This window comes from Ostrinia furnacalis, unplaced genomic scaffold (genome assembly GCF_004193835.3).
Source record: "Ostrinia furnacalis isolate ACB-3 unplaced genomic scaffold, ASM419383v2 OfSCF5321, whole genome shotgun sequence".
NCBI lineage: Eukaryota > Metazoa > Arthropoda > Insecta > Lepidoptera > Crambidae > Ostrinia > Ostrinia furnacalis.
This window is the reverse complement of record NW_021135560.1, coordinates 77,038-101,232: the sequence shown is the minus strand read 5'-3', so window position 1 is coordinate 101,232 and position 24,195 is coordinate 77,038. Positions and strand designations below refer to the sequence as shown.

The window sequence follows — 24,195 nt, the reverse complement described above, 5'->3', positions numbered from 1 at the left end:
TTTAAAGCCTACTAGGTTATAGAATTTTAAAATATCACAAAATTAACTCTATCTCCTAAACTAAGCAAAATCGTACTATACACATGGGGGTGATTTAGATACACCTTGATGTAAGGAATCTAATTTTTTCTTTTAGACCTCACTGTTTTGGCCACCCTGTATAAAGACTCCGCAATGTCATTGTACATTAAAACCCTTTTATATTAACGTATCGTACTTGAATTGTACCTAAACCTATATTTACGCGCAAATAAAAATACAATTTAATTTCAAATCAGATTCATCATAAACGATAAACATCTTGCGGACTGTGAATAATTAAGTTATAACAAAGAATTCTCGTCTAAGAATACCTCAAAAGGTATAATATAATACAGTGAACTGGAGTTCTAAACGATAATAAAATCTATTAAAACATTTCCTCTTATCGCGATCATTTCCGAAGGAAACTGCGAACGANTGACCTCCTGCTCGTGGCGCGTGCGGCGCTCCGCCTCGCCCAACTGCGTGAGGAAGGCGTCGAGCGGCCGAGTGGAGTCACTAGTGTCATCAGATCACTGACGCACGCATCANTCCGGCACTGGAACGACCCAGATTGTGGGCGAGGGAAATGGAAAATAAGCGGTTCCACAACAAATCGGAACGAGGGAGGACTGATGATCGACCCATTTATATGCAAAACGAAAAGAATATCTCCGCGACACATCGAGTACGTCTAATGGAGCTCGACTCTCGAGCCGAGTTCTAATTAAAACCTAATACAATTAACGCGCAGTTAGTTACATGCCCTGTTTTTATTACTTACTTGTTAATGTCTCGCCTTGTAAGTTAATTGATTAAAAAACATCATCTTTCTGTTTATAGCGCTAAAGTATGTCGAGCTTGTAATTCGATAACGCTTCATAATTAGTTAGCGAGCCGAGTATAATACCGTTATCTATTTGCACATTATCTGGCAGATTTGCAATTAAAATACGGGTTGTGTGCGAAACGAGGCGGGCGAGGCTGGGGTGGTCTCCGAGGCGCCAGGGTGCTGGGAGGCGGGTGGCGGGTGGCGCGGCCGCGACTCGTCAGATCAATAGTCGGCGGGGCGCGCGCCCACGCCACCGGCCGCTCTGCACCACCGCCGATTGTTTCAAATTACACCCGCCTTTGTTCCCGCCACTGATCGAGTCGCCTGCGTTTTTGTTTGCTCTAAACGGCCGACTTCCTTTACGGTAATTACGCAATTCTGCGGTTCGCAGTATAGACTTCCCGATTCGCCGGCCGCTCTCGGCGATTAATCTTGTTTACGGACATTATCTCTCCTCCGTTTCAGTATCAGCCTTGCTAATACTATGTAGTTACTTCTAATTTATCGATCGTTATGCCTATCCAATCGTCATTAGGTATTTCTATTTAACATTAATTTATTGAGCAATTAGTAAACCTCTCGTGGCTATGTAAAATACTAACTCATTAATTGAACAACAATGAAGAGAGTGCGGCAAATTAGTGGTGCGCAAACGGGACCCCTAGGGACCATTGATATAATTTTATGAGAAAGGGTTGGCTAAATAAATCAATAGAAGATGAAGTAAGCCTGTGTATTTAGGTACAATTACTAATTGACTGCTATGTGAAGGTACATATTTGTGATAAGCTAATCACTTGCTGTGCAGTGTAATTATGGTACAACAACAAATGGGTGTCGTGGAGATGATGTGAGGTGTTAATAGCTCGGGTGGAGACAAGACTGCGCGGCTAGGGGGTGTTGGGTGCATTGCAGGTTGTTACTCCCGGACGGACGGCTGACGAAGTGCAGTTACCCGCTATTCATGCCGCACTAAATGCACCCCGCACCCGCTCCCCGCGCCCCTTGCGCTGCCACTTAACAACAAAGAGACCGCTCTACCCTCTTTGTTACAAGAAACAACTCAGTCCTCGTAGCGGCCACTTTTCAGTGTTGCTTTAGTCGCTTTAGAAATTGATAGCAGAATTTCTCATTCTGAACCGTTAAATGGCGAGATTTTCGTTTCATTATTGATTCGAGCGAATATCCTTCCGAGCGTAATTATTTCCAGCTACCGTCCTCGTTAAATCGTCAATACCAAGAATCGATTGACCTAAATTGGTTTTCTAACTACTGAATCTATTCAGCGGCCTTAATCTAGTTGCATACCTTTTAAATTTACTGTTAAAAACTATAAAAGACATGATAGAGTTGCAATAAAAGAGCAGCAGTCGAGTGTTAATAGATATTAACAATGTAGTGGGAATCAACGAGCTCTCATCGCAGACGGGCGGTACCGCGGGCCGGGCCGGTTTCCCGGCTAATTCCATTCGGTTCACACTCGTGTAATTGGATGAAGGAGGGACCAGCGCGGAGATTGCGCCCGGAAAGCCCGCCAGTTAATCGCATAATAACGCGGGCCTCCTCTGATGAAACTCCACTAAAACCATTCTTTAAAATCGTCAAAGGCTATTCAAATTGTAAAACAGTTGACTGAAGTTCCACGAACAAAAGCAGCTTCAAAACCACTTGACTGGGAAACTTAGTTTATTCATCGCAAAGTTAGTAAGCCCGAGTGCAACACAAAAGCTTTTAATTTAAAGGTAAATGCGCGTAGGGGTGGGACATTTACGTAGTGACGACGTGCTCGTTTCACGCGACCGTTAAAAAAACGTCTAAACAAAAGCGGCGCGCAAACGACAGCCATAAACTTCAGACGTGATTATGGCAGTTCATTCAGCCGTTAATGATTTCCAAGTAGTGCAACGGAACCGCAACTATGTACGTCGTGCAATTATGCGAAACTTTGGATAAACAATAATTCTACACAATTATTCATTCACCCAACTATAAGGTTTCAAGCACATGTGTTATTATTACACAGTACAAATAAACTATAAATTGACTTGTTTATACATAACCACAATAGTTTTCATCGTCATTAAAGTATTGCATCGCATCATCTAGACAATAGACCATTTATTTACAATTACAATACCCGTATTGGTATACTCGATACGCAATTATCCGATAGAAATCAATTGAATAATAAAGTATCTTGTCAAATGGAATTATTGTAATAACAAAATACATGCTACCTGAGAAATAGCACTTGTTTGTGAAATAAGATTCATTCGCAATTCGCATCCTGGCACGACAAAGGCCGGAGCAAGAATGCCACCGATGTCGTTTCTCGGCGTACTAAACGCAATCTACCCCTGTTATTTCGCCAACAATTTTCTCAGTCCACGTTTCTCCCCTTCCTTATGACATGAATAATAATTTGTTTATTGTTATCTCATTTCTCCTTGTTTACTTCTGAAATTAAAGATTGAGTTACACAGTAATTTGTTTACCGCAAAGACGTATTTATAGAAAATTGAAACATTAAGAACGAGTCTCGTTTCATTTAGTACAATTACCTAATGTTTCGTCGAGCTTTCTTTTACTGCGGTGCTAGGATATTATTATTTGCAAATAGAAAGTCGTAACTAATGGCCCATTGTCTAGATGAGACGTTTGCTAACTACAAGATCTAGTAATGAGGTCGGTCAATACATACTGTAAATTAAACGTTTGATTGCCATTCTAATGTTCTTCATACTGCTGAGACTGGGATTCTATTATCATGTTTGTTATGTTATTGTAGACGTCTACAAGTGTTTCATTGATTTGTGAGACTTTCATTCATGAAATATTCAGCATGTAAAACACAATTTCGTAAACTTCGTCGTTCCCGACCTTGATTGATTCTATTGACTGAATGATGTGATGATTTATTTAGGGGATTACAATATCAGCAATGAAATAACATTATGTAAACTTTTTGAAATAGTATACTATGAGTTAAAAGATAGAGATTATAAAGATCATGATAGTTTTGCTTTTGCGCACACGCCTGCATCAGGACATTTCCGCAGTAGCTTGTTTGTGGTTGCACAGATCAGATCTATGCCGAAATCAGCTTTATACTAAAAACTTTAGCTATTATGGTCGGTATTCCTCCCTAACCCATCTGGCTAAATTCTCCATTTGAATTTGGTAGCTTAGCTTGGTAGTTTGGTTAGAGGCGAGTACCGGCCAAATGCTCCATTTACCATTAGCAAATTAAAGAAGAACCTACAGTGAAGGCTAAATGAACTGATGAATTAGAATTAGATGATCGGTATACCTTCCTTCTGTTTTATGTGCTGCAGCGTGGTTTCTCATAAATCAGAGAAGTTCGACCTGTTGCACCACTGCAAGACCCGCAAACCGATGAAAGATCATCATTCGCACAGATCACATCGCGGGAGAATTCCCGCGCGTTGCAGCGTTGCTAGCAGTTTCCGTTTGTGGTATCTCATAAATTAGAGAGCGACGTCCTCCTGCAGTAGAGGATTTAGACCTGATGATGATGATGATCGGTATACCTTTCTTCTGTTCTATGTGCTGTGCAGTTTCTACTTGTGGTCTCATAAATTAAAGGGTAGTCCTGTTACAGACTACAGTGGAGACTAAGTGACATAGTGATAATAATGGTGATAGGTATACCTTTCATCTGTTCTATGAATTGCTGCGGCGGCGGGGTTGCAGGCGAGTTGGCGCGCGCCTGCAGCGTTGCCAGCAGTTTTCGCTTGTGGTCTCTCATAAATTAGAGAGGGTTGTCCTTCTGCAGTGGGGGCCAAATGAAATAATGATGATTATAATGATAATGATCGGTATACCTTTCTTCTGTTCTATTTGCTGCTGCGGCGGCGGGGTGGCGGGCGAGTTGGCGCGCGCCTGCAGCGTCGCCAGCAGTTTCCGCTTGTGGTTGCACAGCTTCGTCAGCTCCGTGCCAGAACTCCCTTGATACGCCTTACTAACCACCTGGAAAAGAAATTTCTCTTTAAGCATAATGTTGACCAAAAAGAGGCAGCAGAACCTTCATCAGACTGTACGAGCTGAAAAGAAAAAAAGGTAGTTGGTTTATTTAGGATGAGAAATAATCCATAATAATCAACGTATGTTGATGTTCCTTGTACATGTATAAAGGTACTTAAGTTATGAGTTTATTTTTGTCAAAAACGCCAAAGCATCAATATCATGTTTCAAAATAATTATAAGACCTTTGAATTTGGAGGACAGACAGTCTGATGACATTTTACATAATTCATGAACGACTTAATCAGGTTGCCAATACATAATGGATTAGACACGTTTACGATGGTATCCCGTATGTATGTATATTGATCAGGTTAATGAGTACAAGTTTCACGGTGAATAAAATCAGGTCGGTGACAAGCGGTTTATTGTTATGTAACAAGCTTTGATCGATACCTGCACGCCAGCTACCTTATACCAGCACTTGCGATTACGAGCTAAACCAATCATCAAGCGTTGCATTTCCTGATTTCGCAGCCACGACCGGTAGTTATGAGTTAACCTATAGATCTAATACGACGTGAAACGGTAAACTGTTTTGTAACGGGAGCACCATTCTCGATAACACAAGTGTTCAAGTTTCAATCACAAACGGTCCATTTCAGTTTTATTTACTATCTGGCTATATTATTATGTTGGCTACGTTTAGCTATGTTTTCCAAATGAATTGGTCGTTTAAAAAGTAAATTGCAACAAGCAAAAAGTACTCAGAATTGTTATGCAGCGGAGCATGTTGGATCTGCAAATGTAAATGCAACGTCCATCTAGGAAAAGATTTCCGAGAAACGGACGACTGAGATAGATTTTATGAAAATATGCTAAAACACTAAGAATATTAGAATCCAGAAGAATCTTGTTCTAAGGCACAAGGGGAGGAAACTTTAGGAACTCGCATATTCCACTCAAAGTCAAGTAGAAATAAATATAAAAGGCCAAAAGCCAAGTTCGAACACTGAGACGAATTGGGCGTGTGCGCAAGCAATGTGGATGGATATGCATTAAGTTAAGCGGAGTGTGCACTGGATTGTTATGCAGCAGGGCAAGTGGTCGCGATAGTGTTGTGCCCAATCTGCGAACACGTCGGCCATTCATTATGGCTGGACACCCACTGTGCGCCGCTGCACACGCAAATTGCTCCACGCTCCCGCTGACACAGCTGCACATACTCACTGTTTGCACAAAACAACAGTATTAAACAGTTAGAAAGTGCCAAAAACGTCATTGAACACCTCTCAAACGGCAATCAAGAACAAAAAGTTACGTGTTCATTTTCCGCTTGAATAGGTTTTTCGAATGAAAGTAGTACATGGTCTTACTTTGCTGCTAGGTGGTTTGAACAATACATATATCTAAGTTTTACATGATATACTTTGGATGTTTTTATTTTAAATTATGTACATATTATGTGTACGCTGATTGCTAATATACGATAGGATAGGATGAATAACATCGTAATCAGGTTTCGAATTAAACAGAGATATAGTATACGAATAAGCCATTTAACCTTTAGCTACTGAGGTGGATTTAATTTCACGTAAACACTGACGTGGGGGCCTGAGCGGCCCGTACATATGTGTGCTTATATTTAAAAATATATAACCTTTTTAGAGTTTTATGTTTAATAATTATTAATAGTGGTTATATTTAAATACATTAAAATGATTTTTATGTAAATTATTTGTTAATAAGTAAGTATTATTTCTATATTTAGAAATCATGTAGCATTTTTTGGAAAAAATCTCATGAAATCATGATTCACAAAGTTATCATGAAAAATATTCATAAATTCAACAAATCAACTTAGAATCTTAATTTTCAATAGTCTTTTTAGCTAATCATATATCAGTTATCCTAAAATGAAAAGGGGGGAAAAAAATGACACACATCAAATATTGCGAATTAAACACAGTCTGGATAAACTTGCTTTACTCAGTGAAGGAAGCCATACATGTTTTTAAAATGTAGATTTCATTTGAATCTTCAAAAGACATGTATGGGACTTGGTTTCATTGTTTAAATCTTGATAGACAGGTACAGGCATATCATTTCCTAGCATACGTGCCAAAAACTACTGTTCTTCTATTTTTCGTTAAATGCTGGTTATTTTTACTTCCCAGATACCGCTTTCTCTCGGACGACATACTGTGGGCTCCATATTATAGATTTTTTCAAATTATTTCAAGAAAAGACGAAAACTAAATGAAAACTATAGACAAAAAAAGTTACGCCAATACTGAGGTGGGGGCCTGAGAGGCCCACAAGAAACTTTAAAATTGATTTACCTACTGAAATTGCGCGTGCAATCACGTGCACTGTTGTTGAGAGCCTCGGCGCAATGAAACTCGAAGGTACTAAAAGATTCGGGTGTGTCGTGCACGTGGGAGAGGAGAAATTCAACAATTTGACTTTTGCAAGGCCTGAGAGGCCCCCACGTCAGTAGTTAAAGGTTAATATGTATACGCTAAAAGCGTTGCGTAGGATAAGTCTTTATTTTTATTTCTTCATAGTAACGAAACATCGACACAACAGAACAAAGTGCCTTCATACAGCATACAAGAGGCCGCGTGTCTGTCCTTGTACCACTTACCGGACAATCACATTCGCAACTAAACGTCGAATTAATGCTTACATACGAATGTGATACGTAATAAAACATGTACTATAGATTCATTGCAGTTGCAGCTCTCAATTATAATTAATGATTTGATGATGAGGACAGAACAACGACTAATGTTTCAAAGTGATTTATAACCGTCATTGTAGATGCTATTTTCCAGGGCAGTGCAACTCTCGATCGTCCATGGACCATAACCGTAAGTCAACAATCACAATACGACGGTCTTTGTCGTAGCTAGGGCTAACAGCGCTAGTTTAATGGGAAGCATGTCTGGGCAGATAGATAAGCTGCACCACAATGTTCCCTGCAGGTCATTTCAATATGAAACCAATCAGCCTGATGGACGCGCCTGCTCGCTGCGTCGGACATCCCCGCTGCATCGAACATGTCATGCTAAGTAATGACTGCGCTCTAATTAATAGATACATTTCGCTGCTGAATAATTCAGTTGTGTCGTGAATACATTTGTCTGAATCTGATCCTAGGGTTGCGTGTAAATCAAATATTTTATCGCATATAAATTATGAAGTAAAGCAACACTTGTATTGAGTTATCATAGTTAAATATGGAGTTTATATTTAATAATTAAAATGCCACCAGTCAGATAATTCCAATAGGAAAAATAGAAGACAGAGAAGACTGAGTACTTTATTACAAAGATGAGATAATTTAGCCACTGAGAAAGGCCAATATGTAATATTTTGAAGAGCGCGGCGGACCTATATGAATGTGTTAAGTAGGTATGTTGTTTAGATTGAAAATGTCTTGTAGACTATGTAGGGGATTTCCACGAACACGATGAAATTGTTCGTGGAAATCCTATATCATCTAAAAGGGAAAGAGATGATTCTCGACTGAGCTACTTACAATGTGAAAGTAATAGCTTTCTTGGTATACTTCCAATGATAGCAAATTATTGATTCAAATTGATTGTTCTGGCTCTTCCACCATACATTACATACTATGTCGTTTGCAAATTGGCAAGACGCGTCATTTTATAAATGGCGTCATCAGTTTTCAAGCGCTCCCTGTTTTGTAAAATGCCGTAGATAGACAAATTGAAGATGTTTCGAATTGCGATAATTTTACCTTGAAGAGTAATCATTATTAAAATTAAAAAAAAAAAGTAAGTATGTATAAACAAAATACCTAGATGTCGTTGTAGTTTACATATTCCATTATCATTAAAATTCTTAAAAATGTTGGTAAGTTAGACGATCAAATATCTAAAGAGTCTGAATCGCGTTAGTATCGCTGCAAAATGTAGCAATATAATATGAATAAATATATAAGGCTAGAGGACTCGTGCACCTTAACCTCTCCCAATATAATAAGTAAAAAATGTAGAGCCATAAGTGCCCAATACATTCGTTAAAATAATATTGAACGTCTCATTAATCATTATCCGAGGTAACACGGTTGCGATATTAACAAATGAGGCTAAAGGAGGGTCGATCGATCCCTATAGGCAGGCAGAACACCGCGGTCGTTTTATTTGCGTGCGGCAACTGAATGTCGCGTAATTTGTCGCCGTATCGTCGGGAGCCCGCCACTAATTAACGGGGACATTTACGACTGCCAAACTTGCCTGTGTCTGTACAACCTGCCCACTCCCCTTTGTCGCCGCCACCCTGCCTGCACTGCCGCTACATTGTGCATTCACACTATTCCATTTAGGCGTTCAAAACATACCAAACATTTACTTAAATAATCTACCGCAATTTACACATATGAACATAGCACGTGCTTAATCACGCCTTAGATTAACGGATTATCTCCTTGCATAAAGATAACAACCAGTTACTTTTGAAAATAGTTTCCTAAATCCAGCACAATTTAAATGCAAAAAGACGCTTTTTATTCCCTAAGCAAATCTAAACACAAACTCATCCAACTTGAAGTGCAATTATCCCTCGTTGAAAGGTTAGCGGCAGTTAAAGGAGAGATTGAGGTCCCCTCTTTAATCTTTATTTAGGTCGAGCTCATGAAAAGAAACAAGTAGGTATAAATACAGCAGCATCCTAATAAGCGAGGTCAGTCGAATGAGATTACGCTCGTTGAGTTCCACTCGATTGGTTATCCAGAATTAATTCGTCTATTAGATATACTATATATTTGGTATAGAGATGTATTTTGATGATTTAAAGAGGGACGTGCTGTGTAGAGTTATTGTTTTATTTAGAGGGTAAAGTTTTGGATACATTTAATATTGAAAAAAATTATTAGAGCACAAGAACTTTTATAGGAAAACTACCGGCAAGTCAGTCTGTTTTGTGGACTTATGCGCACTGGGGCAGATCGGCTCGATACTAACAACAGTAAAATGGTTACTTAGTGCTCGATATCTTTTCTTGTAAGTATTTATTAGTAATATTGTATTCTTTACTGTAGTAAACCACAACAATTTAGAATCATGAAGGAAAACATATGCTCAATATAACTATCTCTACAAATTGCCATCATCAATTTCAGAAGAAAAAGTTAATCTTCTATTAAATGTAAAGAATGGATCAATTTTGATACACTCAAATCAATAAAGGTATAATAGATCCTCGTATGTTAGGTTGACGTAATCTTATTTGAGGTTTGTACACCTAATAGTAAATATTGAATACTACTCGTGTCATGATGGGTTGGTGGGGTGAGGGTCGTATTTCTGTTTGTCCTATTGAATATCGACGGCCTTGACCTCGATACACCATGAGGGGATGTGCGATGTGGCTAAACATACGTCACAAATAAGTACATTGCGACACTAACCCCTCATTTCTCGCCCGATGAACAAATGGATAAAGCCGTCAAATTATCCACTTAAAACTAAAGTAACCAACTATTGTAATATCAAATTACCCTTTTACCCGTAACTCTACAGAGGTAAAGTATCGAATAAAATAGAGACGATAAGATGGAACCTAACATACAATATCGAAGACAATAGGTTACTGAAAGGCACAATATACCTGTCAATGTGACTAACCGAGTCCAGTCCAGGCAACACCTCTAAGACTATTATTGAATACGGCTCCATTCTACATCGGAAGCTGATCTCTCGGCTTACAATGGCCAATAAACAAAGCTCCTAGATTGTAGACAAAGCTGACGGGCAGTTGCTAGCTACACATATCTCTCCATCGGAGCGGCAGCGGCGAAGCGTGTCGCTTACAACTGTCGGTAAATACATTTTATTGTGCCATATGCACGCACGTTAACTAACATACGCTAGCTAGAATGTGGGAACTACGGTATAACGTTTCCAAATAACAATATAACGCGCTTGTTGATAAACGAAACAATACGATTTTTCTTACATAAGGAAACATTGTTCCATAGGAATTACCAATAAGTTATTCCTATAGTGTCTGCCAGATGGGATCAGGAACTGAGAGCCATTTTATGGCTACGTTGATGCGATACAATGGCTGAACAACCGGTTGACGTTCTTATACTTTGTCTATTAGGCTATACTCTTCTCACACTACAAAAGTGCAGCGAATACTTACTAGCTGTGTGTCAATTTGTCTTATTGTATGTCCACCTGACAGATTGATCGTTGCATTAGTTGCATTAATAGTTGAAGCAATTTAATTGAAGCCACTTGTTGGTTATTTTCATTAATTGTATTTATTCTGTGTTAATGCTTTCTCTTTCAATTTAAACGTTAACTAATAACAATAAAAAGAAAATAATCGTGGTATGTAATTATTTATTATCAATTAAATACTTTTACTCTGTGACTCTTACCTCTCATATCAATAGGAAATTCGCTGGATAATTTAGTGGTATCGAGTTAGATTTAACGTACATAATTTAGATACCTAAACATCTAATTGAAAATAAGTCTCCATTTGTTTGATTAAAGTTTGAAACAAGGTTTGTTCGTACTTCGGAATGTTACGTATTGCCCTGCGCTCGCGCACGGGCCGGCACTTTCACCTCGCTCTGTGGGAAAGTCGGAGGCATTTAGAAACTAACTCAACGTTTATTTTACACTAATAGCTGGGCATATATTTTCTGCGCAAATGATAAACCGATACTAATAGGAATAGTTAATAAGGTAGTAGTAGTTGTAATTAACGATAACTTTTTCCGCATTACCAATGGAAAAACTATTTTATTTTAATTAAACCTTATTATTAATTACAGCCAGTTTTCGTGTTTACTAGTATTATGTATTACTTAAAGTAAAAACTCAAATAACATGTGAAAAAAAACCATTCCATTAAATGTAATGAAAGAGAAACATATAAACATCACTCGCTATCAACATGAAAATATTAAAGCATGATGGAAATCAATCATGAATACCTATTAAACATAAGGATCACGACCTCGATCGATCGCTTAAATGTCACTTGCTCTATGTTGCCACGCGGAAGAGCTATTTCTTTGTTCTCCGAGACAACACAATGTGATTCAGTTGGACCTTTCGGAAAGATTGAGCGAACGTTTACTTGTTGATCGAGGTTGATATTGTTAACTTTTAATGTCATGAGCTTCAATACAAGGTGAAATGGTATTGTTAATGGATAAATGAAAGTAAATAAAAGCTTGTAATAAATAATTTAGGTGTGTCAATAATATGAAATGAAGAACTGTAAAGATTTCATGAACTTTTGAAATCAGTAGTCTTCATGATTATAAGATACAGTCTCTACCTTATTCCACCGCTCTACTATACTATTCAGATCGTTTTCTAAAATAAATTCCGAATCTACGTTGCAAAAAAAAAATTTTGGTAGAGTACATAAGTAAGTATACAATTTCTTCTTGAATACCGGCAAGACAATTATGTAGACTAGCCGCGAATTTATAGGCAGAATCGCTGAGGCCGTAAATAGGCAAGTAATGGCCTATAAAAGTCTCGGCAGCCGCTGAAAGTGTAGTCGCGATTGTATCGGCCGCGTCACTGCCGGGGGTGCTGCGCGAGTCACGACGGCCACTATGACACGGAGTATGACCCCAGCCCCCACGGGACATAATACAAAACCATCGTAAATCTTGTATAAACTCTCCTGGCGATGATTCCGGAGGCGAGTTCGTGTTGGTACCGCTGAGTGCAAAGCAAACACGTTTAACATTCAAGTCAGAAATGATATCTGATCTGTCACTTGAACTACATGACCCGATGGTGCCGGACTACCAGCACCAGCTGTGGTTTACGGGTTCAAAATCCCGTTGGGAACGACTATTGGTGTAATGAGCAACTGTTTATTATGTTTATCCATCATCTAGTTACAAAGCTACAACAAAAACAATAACTACATACCCTGTTTAATCTAGAGCTAGATAATGGGTGCGATTCTTAGATGAAAATATTTCTGCGACACCTATGGATGACTTTGTTAGGTTTTTCTGTCATATTACTGAGTGATTAACTTCAGTGAACTGTGTAACTTATTATTATTCCTTGCTATGTATTAATCTTAACCGTACTTCAAATATTGTCTATTTTATAAAAAAGATCAAGAGTAAAATAAAGATTATCTACCTAGTTGTTATTTCCGTGGTCTCGAAATAGTCACAAAATGTAAGCGAATATTCAACTAAAGTAAATTAAAATAACTAGAAAAACTACTAATTGCATTAAGATACAGTAGGTATAGGTAATAATGACGACATTGTTAGAGTTTGAACTCTCAGAAAAAGTTGTTTTTCGCGCTTAGCGCTCATTAATTAATTAGTATTGAAACTGAGACGAAACAGCCTGTTTCTGTGCTCAGCGATAATTTACTAGATAGATATTAGTCATTTATTGTCAAAACTGTGCATACATTGTTGTTACATGGATGTTAAATAACACAGGAACCGACAGTTTGCCCATTTCGGACGTACAATATACATAGGTAGGTAAAGAGAATAATATAATTTACAATGTTTGTTACTTAAGTGGGTTGTCCATATTTTAGAATTTCAACAATGATTAAAATATTCTTCTAAACTATAAAAACATTTCATTATTAGCCAATCTTTAAGAGTTCTTTTAGATTGCGGACCTTCTAAAGCCTTGATAATTTTAGGCAACTTATTGAAAATCTTAATTCCCATTATAAAAGTACTCTTGTCATGGATGTAACTCGATGATTTTTCTATACAAATGTCATACAAAACTAAAACTAAAAACTAAAACATTAGATGGGTTAGATTTGTGCCAAGCGGCATTAGTACTAAAGACAAACCTTCTATTGACCATTGATTAAGTTCAATTTAATTTGAATCTGAACCACGACTGAAATGATTGATATTTGCTGGCGACTGTACAATGTACATGTAAATGATTTGAACGCTCATAATATTTTATTTTTACATAACATAACATTTAATATATACTACATGATACACGTTAAAGCACCTGTGTTTTTTATTACAGCACGATCAACAAGCGTGGATACAATCTGGTACCAACAAAAAACAACATTGGTACTTAGGCACATTAAATATAAAGCGAACACAACGAGTAAAGCAACGGCCTTGGAGGAAAACTTGTTCAAATAAGAAGTGAGCACAGAATCAGATACTGATTATGTTTGTAAACGGCATTGACGGTATTGCAATTATTGTACACTGTAGATAGTTACTCGATACAATTAATGCTACTGTTGATACCACGACTACCTCTCTCTCTACTTTAATTTAATTGATTTTTAAAGGGTTCTAGGAAATTGCTTAATTGTTATTTTAAAAGATTTTGTGTATGTAGAGTCGACCATATAATATTTACGTGCTGAACTTTAACAATGGCTACTTTAGTGGAATTGAATCTCATGGGAGGCAAATGTGATGAATGAACATGAGCATAGTAGAAACTTTGCTTGATTTTTATTAATTTTACAAGTAATTAATGTGATATTTATAACTTATAATATATTCGAGACATAAATCAAGATATTTCATTGAAATCACGGTCGGATGGTATCTGTGCAACGTGCAGATTTATGTAAAACATAATGCAAATTGCGACGAGATAATCATAAACAGCCCGTAGCTCAACAATGCGTAGAAAGGATATGCTTCGTTACACACCATCAGACTCGGCTCCGCCACTGCGCCAATGTTTAGTTAGTATAAAATATGTTTTTACTAGGCAACTACATTCACTTCCATGCAACACTCCCGAACACACAACGCTATGCTAAACGCTAAATTAATTCAAAGTTAATATTTCACAAGCGCTTTTCCACGCTTTTCAGGATTAATTTACATGTAAAAGTCCCGCAAAAAACAACAATTCAAAAAATAAAACCAGCGCAAACCTACAGAGAGAGTTAATAGACGGAAACTCACAGAATGAATACCAAACGAGCACGTTCAAAAGTCTCTACCGCACTCTGTTCATTAGTCTTTAGATACCAAGTGTTATGTTTTACCATGTAAAAAATAAACATTAGTAATATGAAGTAGGTAACTTTAATAATGATGGATGATAATAAAATTAGAAAAACATATTGTGCGTTCAGTAGTGCAATTTATAGACTCCGTCGTTCAAACGTCTAGTGCATCCCGCATTAAATGTGGCCTTTGTCTCCCGTTGACTTTGGAATTAAAACGACAGCCTAGAGTAGCATTCCAGAGTCGAGTCTCGATGCGAATCACAACGACGCTCAAGAACTAGTTACGTCTATGGAATCTCATCCATCGCCGACAGACAGCACGTAAAGATACGAGTGGATCAATTCACTGCTCCGGCTGAATGTGAAATCGAGATATCGCCGAGTGCATCTCAAGACGAATGCTCGGAACAAAGAGGAATCGATGAGAGAGCGGGAGTGTGGGGATAGGAGGCAAGTGCAGCGACCTCCCCCCTGCGGGCCGTGGTGCAATTTGTACATTTCAAGTGCACACAAAGGCGAGGCGAGGAGGTCGCAGCAAGCTTTGACAGAATTAACTTGTCCGTCGCACGACTGCAACTAAGGCTCACCTTTATTGAAAAGGACAAGCGAAACGGAATTTTAGATGCATTTACAATTTTCAAGTGTGCCATCCGTAGGGCGAAATTGGGACCACGAAAATTGTATTATTGCTATGGTGTTAGGAACTTCATTCAGCTTGAATATTTTGAGACATTTTACCTTTCAAGTTGCTCGATAACATTATTATTTACAAGCTCTAAGAACTCTCTAAGAAAAGAAAAGGCTCTAAGAAAGCTCTAATACGAAACGAAAAAGTCTAAATATAACTCGAAGAAAGCTATTAATAAGAAAGGAAAAAGTCTAAATATAACTCTAAGAAAGTTATTAATAAGAAACGAAAAAGTCAACTCTAAGAAAGCTCTAATACGAAATGAAAAAGTCTAAATATAAACTAATTATGATGTGAATCATAAAAAGTACAAAAATAAAAAAACAATGTGAACATTGTAAACATAAGTGGGACAAACCACAAATAACAAGTCACTTGTTAAGCAATGGCAGTATGCTCTGAATAAATATAGCAATGTTCGCTCAACCCTGGATAATGCTGGTCTTGTTATCGAAGACACGTGGCTTGCACGCTACATGCTTACTAACACAGTAAGTGCCCATACTACCACAAACATCAGTGGTGTAGTAGTAATAACATAATCATACATGAGCATTTTGACGTTGTCTACCAAAGAGACATTTATTTTGTTACGGAAAAGAAACTTCCATTTGCAATTGGTAGAAATTTCTGCGCCTATATGGCAGGCAGTGAATAACCATTTACAGTTTGATAACTCATGAAATAGCTCGTAAATACATGAGCGTGAATGATTTTTCGATTAACATTCTTATTTTAACTCCTTATGATCCAAGTTACTGGTGTGCACTTATTATTAGCATCCACTTATAGATAACTGTTCTGTAAGTTTATTTGGTTTGTTGTGTGGTTATACAAATACAAATGAATATAAAAACAAACAATATAGGTACATTCATATCTTGAAAAAGGAAATAGTAATTACCTACACCAGTCGTGTGGTACAAAACAATCAATATGAGAATCACCGGCGTGCATGGACCTGACATCGAACGAACGTTTAATTAATACTAACCTCGCTCGTCTCGTTCTCGACATTCAGAAAACAGGGTCGGTACAGTTAAGAGCATGCATATTATTAAGATGTAGGAATTTTTATTTCTGATTCTGATGGTCGATACAACAAAATTTTATCCTTTATACAAAACAAAAATACTGCTGGGTATACAATACATACAAACAAAATGAAATATAAAACGTAAACACTGCTGGGACAGCAATAATACTAAGTTATTGCCAGTGTCGTCAAATTCATAGAATCTAACATCCCATGAATAAGTCTTCTGACGACTCTTATATGAACGTTTTATGTGGCTTCATATTTTCGCAGATAACTGTACAGACATGGATGGACAATATGGACATGGTTATTAGGCAAAAAAGTAGGCACTGGTACTAAACAAGAGTTTACTCTAAAGAATTACATGCTACCTAATATAGTACACAAAAAACTGGTGAAAGAATACGGCTTTACCAAACTAACAGAGATAACTATAACTGTTAAGCTTCGAATTGACGGTTTCTAATATAATTAGGTACCTATCTATGAATGTTTTTTGTTTTTTGTTGAAGTGCTATCGGTTTGCACTTACTATCGGAGCTAGTGGGTTACTCCGAGAGCAAGGCAGTGTTTATCTTTCCGGGCTATTTAGTGTTAATTATTATTTATTGAATTCTTTGAGATGGCTTACTATTATTCCATTCAGATCATTTGATAAACTAACACGTAGACCCAAGTTCAAGTGATAGCGACAGACTATAGTTCCCTTCTCGAACTCGAAACTTCACGAATTCCCTTTCGCCTCCGCAGTTTTTGGTTTCTCGTTGAATCCACAGATAAACAACTTGAATTATTTAAGACCCTTTATGCATTACTTAACGTTCTTGTAAACGGCCATCATTTATAAGGCAACAAGAATGATCGATCATGTTGCGGCAAAATACACGTAATGGCCGTTTATTGGGGGAATACAAAATATCAGAATGCTGCCGAGAAATATTTCTGAAAAATTATACGCGAGGATGAACTTTACCACCTTTAGTTAGAGTATTAGAAAAGCTAAAAATATACAAGGTTAACCCAATAAGTTCACAGTACTTTTTTCCCCATGTGTAAACTAATTTTATTAATTTATGTAGGTGGTAAGCCTTCCTACGCAGCTACGTGTCGTCGCAACTTGTTCATAACTCAAGTTATACAGATGAATCGGCGGCTATTGCTCGTATTTTATCGTCCACGCGATGTGTCAAGGTGACATTGACATGGTAATTGCCCTAATTATTAATGTCTCGATTCGCCTTCTATGCTCAGAAAATCCTTCACAAGATATAATTTTGCAATATTTAATCGTGGTTAATGTTAATGGCGTAATAATTATATTACGCATTTTTTTAAATGTACTGACAAATCACATTTAAAATGAAATACTACAAACAAAACACATTGACGATAGAAATCACCTCGTTTAGAATAAAACTTAAAGCACAATAAAGTTAAATCCACAAAAATTTATTGAAAACGCAGCTTGCGGCATCCACGTGATAGAGCTATGATAACTACAGTATGTTGATAGCCACGAAATACATTCCAGTAAATATTGGATTATTACAACCAAAATGGTCTCCCCTTTTGTTGGAGTGGTGCCATAAACATTCATAAATGGATATAAATGACACATTTGCGCATGGAGAGATCGTCAACGAGACGTAAAAAGTTTTAAGTTGTAGCTGCGCAACCGGCCGCGATCGGATCATTCCCAGGCCCCGGCGCAGAAAAAGTGGAACGACTCATTCCTGCTGTCGATGAATTGCTACAAAGAATGCACTGACCGGAATTTAAAACATTACTTATAATTATTTAACTCGCCTGCAATATTATTTTTCTTTTCGATAGAACATTTCCTCCATATTAAGTTATGGACGTAAATACCTTATTGGAACAAGCTAGTATGTAGAGAGAGAGATTAATAAACTTTACCTTAGGATCAAAACTGAATGCAGTCTCTGGTCTTAAAGGACAGGGCAACCCACATTTGCAGGTACCAGTTGTCTGAAGGTAGTCCCGCAACTGTGGAAGAGTACTCAACGCCGTCCCGCTTGGGCTGAAACAATACATAAAAACCCATCAGAAAACATCCAAACTATTTGTAGGTATGTTTATCATCAAAGTTACAACAAACACACTGGTTAGGTAGAGGACTGGTTCATAAATAAAGACAACAAAATCAAGCTATGTGCACTCTTAACGGGTAATTTACTCCAGCATGTTATTGAACAAGTCACAAACATGCAATATCGACTTTTAATTTATACAAACTGCTAAAAGTTCAGCATATATCGACATAGCAAGTATAGTGTCGTCAAAACACTAAAACCTGTTTGTTCGCGAGATGAATGAGCGCATGTTATGAACAGATAATTTTGAATCTAGTAGATAATTGCTAGCGCTAAACACTAATAGAGTTGATGCTACTGCAAGGCAGTGATTCGTGTAAAGGACTAGGGGTGAATTAACTGAAAAGCGAATGATGCAAAAGCGAGTCAAGCGTGTGCGCCCCAGAGCACTAATCACCCGCCTAACTGAGTAACTGACTGCACCGCGGTCAATCGATATTTAATTTGTAAACCCTACCCTATTATACACGTCGTTGCATCTCAATAACGCTATTCAAAGCCAAATAGGGTAAAGTCAATACGATTAAATAGCATTCGAAAATCAACTGATTTAAAGCATAGTATGGAGGAGACTTATCAGTAAGTATTCTTTGGCTACTAACTATTACATAATTTATGAATTTGAAAACCAAGCTTAGTCGGTCGGGTGAGGATTATGACCTGCATTGGCAACAGTAGCCAGCCACTAGCCTGTCGTGAAAAAAGGCGGGCTGATGACAATTTATTAGCTTAGCGTGATAGCGTCTCACGGCTCTACCTGACACACTTGGTACAGTCACTTTTAAGTGTTATGACAAACTAAATATTTTGTAAATAGCTTAATTGGTAAACGTTGACAGTGCGGCATGGACTGCTGGTAATGCTGGCATTATACACCTCGATTCGTTTTACAAACAGGCTCTTTTATAAACGCTCCACATGATAATTCACGGCGATTGTTCACGGTCTGGTACACACGGTAAAGGTAAACCGCGATCACAAAAAAGATTTTTGTTTACCCGCTTTTTATTCATGCGCGGAGTCTGCGGCTTTGGCCACTATACGGGGCGTTCGTGGTCGCGCGAGTATGCGGTGAAATTCACTTTTTTGCAATCGCATGCAGTGTTTGGGGTCCGGGAACGTGTACCTACGTAGACAGCTGCCTATAATTACTTAGCACGCAAACCCTTTCGCACCTTGCTCACGCTACTATCCCACTTACCACACATACTGAATCAACTAACTGCACCGGTTATTTATTAAAGTCAAACAGTATGAATGCGTAATGGATTTAATTACATACATAGCTTATTAGGGGTAATAATAATTATAATCCTATTGAATAATACAAACTTTTAAAAGTCATACGTATTCACTTAGAAATTATTATAACACATTAGTTAGGTTAGGTATGTAATTAATTGACTTTATTTTATTCACATTGGTGGGCATAAAATGATAATTCGCGACAAAAATATACCTACTTGCGGAGATAGATCATATCAAGAAAAGTAATAGAAACCAAACGAAAAAGATTATCGCTGCTTTTAAATAATGGACACAATTTTTTGTGATAACTACCAACAATTTTGTTACTCGAATATGAGCCGAAAGTTGTTAATTTTACATCAGCTAAAATCCCAATTAAGCCACAAGGACGCGAGAAACGTCGCCGGAAGGGTAGATTGGGGATGACAGGCCCTTCGTCACGTGTTTCGGCGAAACGTTGATGTATCCCGTCAACCTGTCTTACGCGGAATTATTTCAAGCATTGTCGTGTCGTGAGACAATTAAAAAAAAAACTTATTGTTCCAGTGACAACAAACTTTTTGTGGAACGCAGTTCTCAATCAGAACAGAAGGAACGTAACATTCAGGCAGGAAAATATCTGCTAGCCCAAACCTTTAATTTATTAACAATTATTAGTAATTAAACTTCCGGGAATATCGGCATGTTCCGCCTGATATTTAGTCATAACTTCTTTAAGCATTCTTCAACAAATCATTAAGAGTTGACAAGAATATCTTAAAATATTGCACATCTAATTCGCACTGAATCAATAATTCCGCGAAAACAAACCGCACAAGATATGCCTGAGTTGTTAAGTGAACAATCTGCCTCTAATGGCCTTGACGAATATGACTAATCGACTCAGACTATTTTATCCTCGTGAACAAACAACTGTTGAGACGATACAATCGCAACTAGCAAACGACGCAGTTAAATAAAAATTATCAATCCAACCTGGGTAATATTTTATCTTAATAAGGCAATTGTTTGTTGATGAAACTAGACTTTGAGCCTCTACATATTATTATTCAAATAATTGCTATAATCTTTCTTTTTCTACAGCCCATATCAATAGTCGTCTAAGATTTAAATAGACGTCATCAACTATGCTGTTTTTTCCATTTTTTGCTAATAAATAATTATCCATTTGATCTTTTGGTTGTTATTGGGAAAACCTATTTTATTAAGGACACCAGCGAATACTTCAGATACTATCTTCTTCCTTATAGAAACCTTGACCACAAAATTAGGTACAGTTGATATCTGGATGACTTCTTTATCGAAAGGGCACTTAAACTAACATAAACCAGATTCGAAGATAGTCAGAGAATACAAACAGCTTGGAACTTAATAATATGTATAAGAAAAATTAAAGAGCACATGTTTGACGAGTTAGTTACTGTATAGATGCAGAAAACATGACATACCAAATCCTTAACGGTGAAATAGAAGTGTCGAGTCAGCAAATCAAAGAAAAAGTAACAGATAAGTTGTAAAATACGTAATATCCTTTAGTCTGCACAACAGTAATCGTCTCTAGCGTGCAGTGATTGATCTCATTCCCTTTGTGAACGCAGGCGGAGCATCATATAATGGGTGAAATATTCTGGCGGGGTGCCAACATATACCGCCATACAAACACAGCGACAGTTAGATTGAGAAATATGTTGCACGTAAATGCTTGCGCCTATACAAATAGTTCTTGTCTATTCACTTAAATTGTCACCGTGCAAGCATGCATTGTCATGCCTGTAGTCAAGAATAGGTGGATGTATTTTTCTCATTAATTAATGAGAAAAATACGACCCAATTGTCGATAGTTTAGTAGTTTGTACCGAAGTTATCTGATAAAAACATTGACACAAACAAAATAAGAAACCAAGGAGACAATTTACTTGTTAGCGACTTAATGTAAGTCTAAACTACAAGGTCATAACAGTTGTTACCTGTCATCTGACAGGTTTTTAACAATTGCCTCATCTATTTTCATGTCTTTATAGGTACTTATTTATAAAAACAAGACTGAAGGCACCTAAATTAATTATAAATTCTAAGACAATAATGGCTCTACATGCGACACCACGTTATCAATACCAGTAGGGTGAGCGTCAGCAATCCGATAACCAGTTGAGTCACGGAAGGGTTTCCTTGCATGAGTCACGGCTTACTAACTTGGCTAGTGCAGCCCTTTTTCTTGGGCGATATAGGGAACGCCCAGCGTGGCTAGTCGCAATTTAATAGTCCCCTTTAACATAATAATAATCTACTCAGTTAAGTTTAATTAGTAGCTTACTAGCTTGCGTTGGCATTTCTTGTGAATGACATTTTACACATGCATGACCACGACCTATTATTATAATTATTGATTTTTCTTATCTCCGTTTTTCTATTTTTAACTGACAAGATGTGAAATACAGGGTGTCCCAAAAACAATGGATAACCCTGTAACCATCGATAGGCCTCGCCATGATCTCCCTAACGTCCATTTTTGACCCCAATAAAAATATCACCGTTTTCAAGATTTTTAAGTTTTTGTGCATTTTTAGAAAATTGCCACCTGCGATTACTTTTTCTCATGCCATTTCTACAAATGAGGATACTTTTCAATCTAGTTTTTTTTTCTTATCACAAGGGATAGTTGGGCTATCAAAAGAAAAGATTAAAGTTCAACAGACTAGTTTGAAAGTATGAAAATTTTAAGAAATTGCAGAAGAGAAGGAAAAATTAATTCATTGTCTTGCACTTTTGATCAGCCATCGTGTAAAAAAAATGTAGGGAGACCATCGTGCCCATTATCTTAAAAACTTCCTTGGTTAATTGAGATTCTAAAAAGGTATCACAAGCCTATGTAGTCTGTATTATTTTTATCTTTAAGGCTACTTGAATAGCAACTAGTATGAAAACTGCAAAAATGAGTTTTTCTCGTAATAGTTAAACTAGGACTGCATAGTGGCATTAAATACAAATGGATAATTTTTAGCGTAGGAATTTAAATAAAGCAACATTTTATCGTCATCATCATCATCATTTCAGCCATAGGACGTCCACTGCTGAACATAGGCCTGTACCCTAATGATTTTCATAATGACCGCTTGGTAGCGGCCTGCATACAGCACCTTCCTGCTTATCTTTATGAGGTCGTCGGTCCACTTTGTAGGTGGACGTCCTACGATGCGCTCTCCGGTACGAAAATGAAAATCATTGGGATACAGGCCTATGTTCAGCAGTGGACGTCCTATGGCTGAAATGATGATGATGATGACGATAAAATGTTGCTTTATTTTAATTCCTACACTNCGATGGTCTTTCTACATTTTTTTTTTACACGATGGCTGATCAAAAGTGCAAGACAATGAATTAATTTTTCCTTCTTCTCTGCAATTTGTTAAAATTTTCATACTTTTAAACTAGTTTGTTGAACTTTAATCTTTTCTTTTGATAGCCCAACTATCCCTTGTGATAAGGAAAAAAACTAGATTGAAAAGTATCCTCATTTGTAGAAATGGCATGAGAAAAAGTAATCGCAGGTGGCAATTTTCTAAAAATGCACAAAAACTTAAAAATCTTGAAAACGGTGATATTTTTGCTGGGGTCAAAATTGGACGTTAGGGAGACCATGGAGAGGCCTATCGATGGTTACAGGGTTATCCATTGTTTTTGGGACACCCTGTATATTCTTTGATCGATGAGATTGAATAATGCGAATTGTCATTATAGAACAGGGGTGTCCAAACTAGATGGGACCCAGGGCCAATAAATATTGGTGGGCCGCAAAATATTTATAAAAATGAAATACTGGTAATAATAATATCATTATTTATTATCTACTTTTTAATTAATTTGTCTTTTACAATTCTGTCAATATCAACCTCAATACTAGTAGCTAGGCGCAGTGCATGTTTAAGTGCAGTATCTGTCAATGAAGATTTCCATTTTTTGCCCGAAATTCGTCAGATTCGGGAAACGTTCAGCGAGGAGCTTAAAAAAATCAAGTCCTGTTACAGTTCTGCCCCTGTAAAAGGGGTCTGATTGCAGATCACACAGTTCCAGTTGTTAACCAATCTTCACACTCTCAACTGCGATCGTTAATGGATGAGTGAAGAGTGCTAATCACTCTCAATTTTTTTTAAATCTGCAAAACGCCGTTCAAATTCGACGATTATTTCGTCCATGTGATCCAAAAAAGATTCTACGGGCCGCAATAATCCGAGCCGCAATAACAGGGCGCACGCGGCCCGCGGGC

At 37.4% G+C, this 24,195-nt stretch overlaps 1 protein-coding gene across 5 annotated transcripts in view; it reads right to left on the bottom strand.

Annotated features, from left to right (window-relative positions):
• Window positions 1-24,195, bottom strand: part of LOC114360940 (nuclear receptor coactivator 6) — a 50,610-nt gene that overhangs the window by 15,509 nt on the left and 10,906 nt on the right. For all 5 annotated transcript variants that reach the window (XR_003656543.1, XM_028315823.1, XM_028315821.1 and 2 more), the window contains exons 2-3: window positions 18,487-18,610; window positions 4,699-4,843 (exon numbers count right to left, since the gene is read on the bottom strand). Coding sequence is in view for 4 of the 5 variants with exons in the window: in XM_028315823.1 (XP_028171624.1) it covers window positions 4,699-4,843; window positions 18,487-18,610 (269 nt within the window). In the remaining variant the exon portion in view is untranslated. The remainder of the gene's footprint in view (window positions 1-4,698; window positions 4,844-18,486; window positions 18,611-24,195) is intronic.